The sequence below is a fragment of the Caretta caretta genome, chromosome 1 (assembly GCF_965140235.1).
Source record: "Caretta caretta isolate rCarCar2 chromosome 1, rCarCar1.hap1, whole genome shotgun sequence".
Taxonomy (NCBI): Eukaryota; Metazoa; Chordata; order Testudines; family Cheloniidae; genus Caretta; species Caretta caretta.
The window spans coordinates 46,268,588-46,279,485 of NC_134206.1; the positions used below are offsets into that span (position 1 = coordinate 46,268,588).

General features: G+C 47.8%; 1 protein-coding gene across 1 annotated transcript; it reads left to right on the forward strand.

Annotated features, from left to right (window-relative positions):
* Window positions 1-4,126: 4,126 nt before the first annotated feature.
* Window positions 4,127-9,967, forward strand: PDX1 (pancreatic and duodenal homeobox 1). Its single transcript, XM_048818225.1, has 2 exons — window positions 4,127-4,526; window positions 9,540-9,967. The coding sequence occupies exons 1-2, from the start codon at window positions 4,127-4,129 to the stop codon at window positions 9,965-9,967; spliced, it is 828 nt and encodes a 275-aa protein (XP_048674182.1).
* The last annotated feature ends 931 nt before the right edge of the window (window positions 9,968-10,898 follow it).

Below are 10,898 nucleotides of genomic sequence, written 5' to 3' on the forward strand. Positions count from 1 at the left end.
AGGTCCCTGTCTCAGGTGAAGCCCATAACTTCTAGTTGCATTAGATCATATCTTTTTGAAAGGCATCCAATCTTGGTGTAAAGACTCCAAGTGAGGGAGAAGTTACCACATCCTTCAGTAATCCGTACCAGTGGTTAATTCAGGTCTAATGTGCCACTTATTTCCGGTTTGATTCCCGCCCCCCCCCCCCCCCGTCCCCCCGGCTTCAGTTTCCAGGCACTGGATCTTGGTCTGCTTTTAGCTGCTAAATTAAGAGTCCCCTAGTATTTAGATACATTCCCCCTACCTGGATACTTGTAGGAGATGATCAACTCACCTTAACCTTATCTTTGCTAAGCTAGTCAACATTCTACATTATGTCTCATCATTCTAGGTCTCCCATCCATTTCAAAGGGAGTTCTGGATGCAGCATGAGTGTGCAATATGCCTCCGGAGCGTGCATTCAGATCCTGGCCTGAAAAGCTGTTTCTGTGAGATCTGTCCCGAGCCCAAGCGCCTCAGAGGTTCTGCTCCTCCTCAAATGTGCTTAATTCCAGAGCTACGGGTCTTATTAGAACCTCCCATCCTCTGGTCATGGGAAGGTAAGAAAATGTCGCGGTTTCCCTGGCAGGAGGGTATCTACAGTCAACCTTTAAACCTAGCTCATCTCCCTTCTCCTCTCCATTCTGGGACTCGGAAAACCAGAGGGAGGATGATCGCGCTTGCTAACGTGCTAGGATCAGCGACGTGATCCTGCTTGAAATCCGCGAGAGCTTTGCCACGGTGTCCACAGGGCCAGGGTGCTGCAGCTGGAAGTAAAAGCGGGACCTTTTCCTGAACTTCAGTTTGCTGGGTTGTTGTTAACCAGCGCAACATTCCCTTATCGCCTGCTCATGAAGGCAGAATTAAAGAGAATTAGCTGTAAATTATATGAAATTCATTTACTTTTAAGGGAGGTTGTTTGTTCTGCTTAGAAATGCTCGTTACAGCGAGAGTATCGCATTAGGACACCGGTGGTTAATGGTACTACCTGGCGGTGAATCCATTTGCTGTGGTTTTTATTGCCCTGACTTGACTTGTCAGCCTTCTCGCTCTGTGTACGCCACTGTGGCTGTACGGGCGGCCTCACTTTGCTGTGACCGCTCTAACTTGGAGGCAGGAGAATAGCCCAAGAATGACCCATCATTGGTTTGTCAGAGAGTCAGGGCTGTTTGTCAGCGCTGCACAGAAATGCTCGTTCTGAGCAGCTACCACGGTGATGGGCGCCCGGATAAAAGCCTAGAAAGAGGACTGGTATTCGGGGAAGGGGAAGGGCGTGTGTGTTTAGAAGTGACTTTGAAGGGCAGCTTTACCACTCAAAGGGACCATCCTCATCCTGCTGAAACCAAAGGTAAAACTCCATTAAGGACAATGGAGGTAGCGGATCTGCTGCGGGCAGAGAGCTGGCCACCAGAGCACGAGCTCGGCAGAGGGCTGTTCTGCTGAAAGGTGTGTCTTCAGCTGAATTCTGGGGACTCCAAGTCCAAAGATGCCAAAGCCACCGAGGCTCTGTTCCCGCAGTTGGTCCACGACCTGCAACAGAGCGACTCCCCTTTACTGAAGTTTTACCCCCCCCCCCCCCACGGGGTAAGTGTTCGCAGGCCCCGGCCCTAAAAGTGCGAAATGAAGCGATTCGGAGATTTGGGCTTTTCCACACCAGACAATCCCACCTCTACCTAAACCCGCCCGGGAAGAGAGACACCGGGGGAGAAGTTTCTTGCGAGAATAATCATAATGCCACTCGCTGTGGCAGGTTAAAAACATGGAGCTTGCTTCTTGCCTTCCGCTCTCAAATAGCGCCTGGGCTTTTTCGCTGGGGGAGAGGGTGGGGTGGGGGGAGAGGAGCCAAAATAGCAGCCGGGTTTATCAGTAATTCCTGCTAATAAAATCCTTTTTTCACTCTCCGCACTGTAATTGGTTTACAGCCTTTTTTGTTTATTTATCCATAAGAGCCGCTGGTAAATGACTTGGGAAAGCAATTGCTTAATGGCTCAATATTGAATCAAATGCGCAGTGTGCTTTTTAAGCGGGGCGGGGGACGCGAATGGATTCATAGCGGAAACGCATTTGTAATGTAATGGACTCGGAGGTTTTATGATCCCCGGGAACCCTGCATTTGAGCAATCTGCTCAGCCCTGTTCGGCTCCGTGGCATTGGTTTCCGTTGTCTGCCACGCACAGAGCAGCGGAGAGCCCTCTCAACCCAGGCACGCTCTTTGCCGGGTTCCTGGCCCGTGGTTAGCCCCCCGGCCAACAGGCAGATCCATGGGCACAGACTGTGTCTCTGAGCGCGGGGCTCTGCCCCCTTCGCCCGGAGATAGGGACAGGGTGGAAAGGTCAGCTTTACGCTCCCCCCCCCCCCCCCCGCGCCCCTTAATTGGTGTGAGAACCAAACCACAACAGGTGAGTCCAGGCAGCGTTTACATGGAGACCGCTTTGCAGAAATGCACCACGAGACGAGGGGTGCAAGGTAAGTCTGGTGTGTGTGTGCGCGCGCGAGAACACGAGCAAGTAGGGAAATGATCTTTGTCCTCTTCGGTAGCTCTCCGCCTCCTCATAGCCTCGTCACCAAGTCAACCAGCACCAACTTAGAGCACATTATCTCTAAGGGTCAACATGTCTCAGCCAAGCTGCAGAGAAGTCTCCCAAACTACCCTGTCGGGAATCAATGCCTTCGCTATCGGCCGCTATATTGATAGCATTGTGGGCTTCCACTGTGAACACCCAGCAATGTCTTTATTCACTCCAGGACAGGGAAAGATTGCAGAGAAGGGAAATCTTTGCCTCTTTTCACTGTCTGCCAGAAGATTGCTTCACAGATGGTCTTTTCCCTAAGGAACGTACACATGTACACACTCCTGTGTCTACAAACACACACATCTGTGTGCCCATATTCCCACATAGGTCTACCACATCCATATAGATATACACACACACAAACACATTTGCTCAGTTTGAATAGCACCGCATCCAAAAAGAAGACGTTAGGATTCACCCCTTGCAAAGAGGTTTGAAATATTAACAACAAAATACAACACACGACAATAAGGAGTGAACATGAAAGGGCACAGAATGTCTACCCAACTTTTCGAGCAAGTTTACCTACCTACTGACAATATTTTTCCTCAATATTTGGGGAAGAGGGGGGTGATATTCTCTGTGTGTGTTGTGTTAATAAATTGCGCATATCTAATTGTGTGCGAGAATATCTACATCGGTGTGTGTTTATGTGATACCTGTGTGGTTTTGCTGATAGAGCTGTCTGTGTGCATAGACAGAAATAGTAACACAGAGATATACAGTCACCTGAAAACGCAGAGGTCTGGCTTCCCCGGTTTGCAGAAGACAATGAACCAGAGGCTAGTCAGTGTGCTTTGGGAAATGATTCGTTTTCGTTATCACTTGAATTCTTGAGTCCCACGTCGAAGTAAGTGACAATGTGATAAGCAGCGAGTGGCCTTCCTAATCTAACTCACACACGGAGATAGGGTTTCCCGAAGTAGAGGTTTAAAATGCAACAGTCCGGGGCACTTGTTGTTGATTGAGCCTAGACAAACTCTAGTGAAAGCCCAGCCACCTGCACTATCTTGAAACCTATAAGACACACCCGGCCTCTCTCTGCCCCCCGCCCCCTATGTCTGTCTTTCTGTTCACACTGGAGGTACAGAAACCGCAGCAAGTCATTGCGCAATGCGAGTAACAGACCCTAAAAAGCCTCACCCCTCCCCAAACAGGTACGTTTACTTCCCACTCACACTCACACCCCCTTTCACACCCAGAACACATGCCCCCTGTGATGCGCTACGTGTCAGTACCGGTGCAGCTGCTTCCAGCAGAACCGGCGCTTCCAGCCCTCCGAGGAAAGCGAAAGAAACTCGCCCACCCCGGCCGCCCGGGGCTTCTTCTTATGGGAGACGCCCCGCCCAATGGGGAGCTGAGGCAGGCTCACGTGGGGAGAAGTGCAGCCTATGGGGAGGCACCGCTCGGTCGGCCCCCGTCTCTGTTTCACCCTCAGCTCCCACAGGTGGAGCGGAGCTGTCAAAGCAGACGTCCAAGCTGCCCGGAGCGGGAGCGCCTGATGTTTCACTAGTTAAGGTCCCCTTCTAGCCATGAACACTGAAGAACAGTATTATGCATCGACCCAGCTCTACAAGGATTCGTGTGCGTTTCAGAGATCGCAGGCACCGGACTACAACCAGAACCCCCCCGCCTGCCTGTACATGGGCAGGCAGCAGCAGACACCCTATTCCAGCGCTTTAGGTGCGCTGGAGCAAGGCAGCCCGCCAGACATTTCACCCTACGAGGTACCCCCCATTACAGAGGATCCAGGGGTCTCCCATCTTCATCACCATCACCACCCTCATCACCCTCAGCTTCCTCATCCCCCCCAGGAAGCTATTCCTTTTGCAGATGGGACTGACACGGGGGTTTTAGAGGAACCTAGAGTCCAATTGCCTTTCCCATGGATGAAATCCACCAAATCTCACGCCTGGAGGGGACAATGGACCGGTAAGATAGTCGCCTTCTTCTGCTGCTGCTGTTGCTTCCTCTCCTTCTGTCTTGTACAATGTCAAGGAAACCTTCTCATCACTAATAATTCCCCTTCGGGTTACTAAATGAAGCCTACGTTTGGGATAGCCCCGTGTGATCACTTTCAGAGAGGGGCTTAGGGAAATTCCCCATCGTTTGTTAGCTGTTTCACTTGGAAGTAAGCCAGGCTCGCAAGATTTCTCCTGTAAATGTTTCTTCTCTTCCACTTCCATAAAATCCCTCTTTCAGGAAGTGTTGGGCTCAGTTTGGCATTAGCGATAGCCCCAGTTTTAAATGGGGATGTATTTCAACGTCCTGAGATCTGTGAGTCCATTTTCGATTCAAACCTGTATATATATATATATATATAGCATACTCTGGCAACTCTTGCATAGTTATAAATATGTACACTGTATCCAGAAATATGTGCCCAGCTATGAAGCCATCGCATTTCAAATCAATAAGAAAAGCTCAGGAATAAAGCTCTGTCGCTTTCAGTTTTCTGCTGGGTGATGGCAAAGCGATTGCAATGATACTTAGTCCTTATAGAGTTCTTCACAGTTGCAAAGCACTGAACAAATTTTAACTAATTAGTTTAACTAATTAACTAATTAGCACTAAGTATCAGGCTGAAATTGATACTTATCTAAGCTAAACACACAGTGTGCTGCTGTTTCAACCCACCTGACCAGCGGCTTATTGTCCAGGGATTTATACTGATCTCACCGCCAGTTTGTTAGTGGTAAATTCCATCCGGTCACTGGGAAATATGAAATCTGTTGGGACACTGGCCCGGGGCCCCTCGCAAACTCCCCTTGCAGCAGCGGGGTGTGCAAAGAATGGAGGGCAGAGGTCCATGCCTAACAGAAGGGATAAGGGAAACACAAGGGGCCCCATCTTGGTCCATTTGTAGACAATGAGGGTGAAATCCTGGCCCTATTGAAATCAATGGGAGCTTTGCCTTTTGACTTCAGTAGGGCCAGGAGTTCACCCTGAGAGCTGTGCCATTAACTTCAGGATCTGATCCGGAAAATGCAGGTTTTGCCACTTGTCTCAGTACTCTCAGGGCAGAGGGAGCGCCGGATTGGAAATGGACAACTTCCAGTGGAAATGCCCAGGGCTACTCGCACAGTCGGATTCTACGAAAAGGCCATGTTGTGCCATCGCTTTGAGATTCCCTCGTTGATTTCATCGCGTAAAAACCAGATGGCTCAGAATGTCCCGCAGTTCTCACAGCCAAGCTGCTGTTTGAAATGCCCTTACCATATACAGTGTAAACTAAAAGACATTTTGAAAGTAATATTAAACCCTAAATATTTTTTTAAATAACCCCACAAACCCGCCTACCTGGCGGTTCAGTTTTTGTCTGCAAGCGATTGTTTTAGCCTTGCTTATATCCTACTGTGGAAACCATTTAAACCTGGGTAGGGGACACAATACACAAACTAAATTAGCTGCCTGCCAGCAAGGGGAAGAAACTCTATCTGGACAGAAAGTTCCGCTGTAGAACGATATTTCTGTCTCTCGCTGCACAATGTTATCTTGCCAGGTGCCTTGTGCACTCTTTGTCACACCTCTACAGCAAATATTACATTAATGGTTGTGTTCCGACAGTTGAAAAGGTAGTGAAATATTGAAATAATTGTGAAATATTCTGGAAATTACGTTAAACTGAAAACCAGAATCAAAATGTGTTCTTTGCTCCTTACCCTGACAATCTGAAAAGAAAAGAAAACTGCAAGAAATGTACGTCTTTCCTTTCACCCATTTAAAGGGCAAATATATTCGCAGAGGTTTTGATCTAGGGGTAAAATCATAGCCATTTCACATGCGTTTAATAAATAGAAAGAAAACAGATATGCGCCCTCTTTTCTCATAGTTCAATATAGGGAGAGATCCTGAAAACCTAAAAATCATTAACAAACTCTCCCATACCGACTTTTTCAAGGCATCTTAGTAGCTTCTTACATAAAAGCTTGGTTCAGAACATGTGTGTGAAATATATATATATATATATATATATATACACACACACACACAATGTAAATATAAGTGTGTGTATATAGAGATATATACACACCTATATAATGTATACACACATGTATACATATATACACACACGATAGGTACACATATTTATGTAATTTGCATAGAGTATGTAGTCTATGTAAATGTTCGTATATTCACCTGCGTATGCACATTACATATACTATATATGTATATTTGTATGAATGTGTGCTTATATTTAGAAATAGCAGCTTCATTCAGAAATATCTGGAATTAAGTTAATTGGTATTAATGGCGTAGCTGGTTACTGGCAGTGGTATCGCCTACAAACTGGCCCGATTCGTAGCGATGCAAGGATTCGGAGGAAATCTGCAGCGTCACCTTGTTACACGTTAACATATACTGGTAAAAACAAATATGGGATCAAAGATATCTTACATACAAATAACCGTAAACAACTGGGGCTTGAGCCTTTTCCCATTGCAGTCAATGGCATTAGGACAAATCCCTTGCAAATTCCCGGCCCATAAAGGAAAACTTCTCTTTCCAGGAATCTGCCTTTCTTTTTGTAAAGTCAAAAGTAAATATGAGGTTTGGAGTTATTATAACAACAATATATTTTTGCACTTCCATGAACTGAAAATAGCCAGGAGCCATTGACTGCAATGGAGTTTGGGGTGCTCATGGAAAGAAGGGGGAGTCTCGAAATTAGACAGTCTAGAGGTTAAAGAAAGGTTTAAATTTTTGCGCAGGAATTATAAACCCCGGGGTTCCTGATGTCAGTGCGGAAGGACCCTCGTTAGGTGAAGCAGGTTTTTAATTAGAATTTACAAAGTCCACGAAAAGCACAACTGGGCCTTGGGCTCATATTTCTCGTACAAACTTCCTCTTGAATTCCTAAAGCTTTGCCTAAAACATAGTTCTTAAAACCCACGGGGCCCTGCTCTTAGAGCTATGGCACTGACTTCAACTGATCCGTATGGGTCACGCACCTACGCTTCGGTATTTGCAGCAGTGTCCAAAAAAGCGTCTTGTTTTTCTTTACAGGGGTATTGTAATACCTAGGCAAAAGGACGGATTAAGCTCACACTCTCTTTAAACGTCCCTGATCCTTTGAGTTTCACTGAGCCGGACAAGATTTTTTTTTTTTCTTTTCTGCCCGCAATTCTTTTTTGGTTTTGTAATAACGGGCAAAATAATAATAATTTTTAAAATGGACGTTTAACAATGAGTGACATGATAAATCGAATGGCTCTTGTTATTTAAACGGGTATTAGTGCCCCCCCAGAAGGTATATACAAACAAGAAATAATAATAATAATTTATACAGTAGCTTTTCCCTTTTCATTTCTAAAGATCTTGTAAGTTGTGAAGGCTATTTGCTTAAAACCACAATAATTAATTAATTGATTGATGATTAACAGTACTACCTGTCTGAAGCGTGTTTAACCTTAGAACACCCACATACAATACTCATCGTCCAGCAAACACCCAGAGAAAGGAAGAGGTGGCTGGGGACTAGGAGTCCAGTTGTAGGACTGTCCGGATGGGTTTTGCACCTGAATTGTGACACCAGGCACATAGATTTATTCCCAGCTGTTATTATGCTAGGAAGCCTACATTCCGATTAGTTAGCTGCACGAGGCTTTAGGGCCCGATCCGGCTGTGAGCTCTGCTTCAGTCACTGGCCAGGTCTGTCTAAGGACTGTAGGATCCAGTGTTCTTATTTGTTTGTTTGTGGGTTTTTTTAATGAGCCTCTTAAAATATCCCGGTGGAACATAGTCTCTGTGAACACAACAGAAACTTTTTTTCCCCGGTTCCACCATTTGGGGAGTTGTATTTGCCTTTGTAAAGTGCCTGGGATGATGGCTGGATTAGGACTAATCCGTTGCAAATTCCAGGCCGATTAAGGAAAACTTCTCTTTCCAGGAATCCGCCTTTCCTTTTGTAAAGTCAAGAGTGATGTTAAGGTTTTGAGCCATAGCAACAGTAATTTTTGCACTCCTATGAACTGAAAATAGCCAGGGGGCATTGACTGCAGTGGAGGTTGGGATGCTCCAGGAAAGAAGGAGGGGCCTCTAAATTAGACCGAATCTAGCGATTTAAAAAAGTTTTAAACTTTTGCACAAGAATTATAAAAACCGGAGGCTCCTGATGGCAGTGCAGAAGGACCCTCACTTTCGTACAGCCGCAGTGATGGTGACGTGGCAGAGTCTCCGAAAGCCTGAGCACTGGGCGAGAGGCGGCGTGAGGTGTTTGGGAGGTTTAATTTACAAAAAAGGGGCGGTTTTGTCACTCAAAGGCAGTTCCGGTTTTTGTAAAGCATGAAATTTACAAATCGCCCTATGCCAGGAACCGTCAGCCATTGTCACAAATGCACCGGCTGTTATTTTTTCCTCCAACGGGCCATATCATTTCGTCAGTTTTGAGACCTTGATTTCAGCTGGGGACTTGCACTCAAACACTGATGGTACAGTGTGGCCCGGGGATTTTACTCGGGATCCACACCACACAGCGCGCGTTTTGTTACTAAAACGGATTTACAGGTGACAAGCGGAGCAGCTTCGGACGAGTGCCTTCGCTCTGTGCTGGCGTTTCTAAAGAAACTCTCTTAAAAATCCACCGCGGCCCTTTTCTTGTTAGTTTCATTCTTTAGAGGGCGGAATCCATACCCCGCTGTCAATTTCTTGGTCCGGATTTGTAAACCTTTTGGGATGCAGACAACGATTTGTGCTGGGGTTTGGGCTCCGTCTGTTTTATTAAAAACCACATACCCACACACGCCCGTGGTTTCAGTGTGGTCTGGATCTCGAAAGAGTGTCCCCGATCCATTAAACCGCTCATCTGTGAGTAAAAGGGGAAACCTGGGGGGAAACCTGCCCCGCTCCAGGTTGGGTTCAGGAGGAGAAGATTCTATCGCCTTTCCAGCGTCGCTCCGGGTCCCAGTCCCTGGTGGGTAGATTTTAACTCTCCCTTCTCTTTAGGTGGGTCGTACGTGGTAGAGCAAGAGGAGAACAAGAGGACGAGAACCGCCTACACGAGAGCGCAGCTCCTGGAGTTAGAGAAGGAGTTCCTCTTTAACAAGTACATCTCCAGGCCCCGCCGCGTGGAGCTGGCGGTCATGCTGAACTTGACAGAGAGACACATAAAGATCTGGTTCCAGAACCGGAGGATGAAGTGGAAGAAGGAAGAGGATAAAAAGCGGGGAGCGGGGGGCGGCGGAGGAAACAGCAATGACCCTGACCAAGACTGTGTGGTGTCCTCTGGGGACCTGCCGGGGAAAGAGGAGCTCCAGCAATGCCACGCGGGGAACCTGGCCTCGGCCGCCTCCAGAGAGCTGCTCCCCTCCCGCTTGGCTGCCTCCCCGCAGCCCTCTAGCACCGCCCCGAGAAGGCAGCAGGACGCTCGGTGAAAGGAAGCCCCCAGCCTTGGCAGGCGCCTCGTGGAGGGGTAAGAGTTAAAGGAGAGAGGCCAGGGGTGCGAAGCCTCTGCGTCACGTGGACTCTTGCCACGCGCCCCCAGGGAGTCCCTGTGCTTTATAGTTACACCGGTGTCCGTGTGGAAACATTAAATGTTTTTGGCTGTTGCAAAGAAAGGCTCGGTGTGGTTTGTGGGGGCGGGGTGGGGGGTGGGGGTGCGTTTCCTTGCTCTAGTTTGTTACCGCGTCTGCAAGATCCTGCCTTTAAAAAAGAAAATGTCCTTTTCTGCAAGGGGCAGCCGGGGGCAGCTTTGCTGGGATTCAGGTCACAGGAGCGCTTCTTGCTCCTGGCGAGGTTGTTCGTGGGGGGCAGCTCCCCAGGGCCCGTTATCTGTCCAGCTGCAGCCAACGTTCAAGCACCCCACGGACGCGCTAAAAATAGCTGTCCGCACTGGAGGAATACCAAGGAAATAAAAAGACAGGAGCAGTTTTCCGCCCCTAACTATCCCGTGCATCAAAGTAGTAAGCGATGAGTACTGCGCTGCACAAACTCCGGGCAATGGAGATCTGGGGGCGGCAGAGGGGAGCCACACTCTCCCGCTCAGTTTTGATGGAGTTGATTAAACTGAAAATATATGGTGGGCTCTGGGCCCGGTTCTCCAAAGGAGCCGAGCCCCCCGAGCTCCCGCTGACTTCGTCTGGAGTTGCGGGGGATCGTCCCTTCTGAAATCCGGCCCGATAGCTACAGTGAACGTGGTTTTCCGAGAAAACCACACGAAACATTGGTCACTCTCCTTCCCTTCCTTCTAAACTTCATTTTTTCCCGTTCTGAGAAAAATTACCAACACTTTCTTTGCAGGGTGGATTTGTTTTTTCCTGGAGACACAGGGCTGATGACTCAAAACTTCCTCCTGCTAGCTAGCTG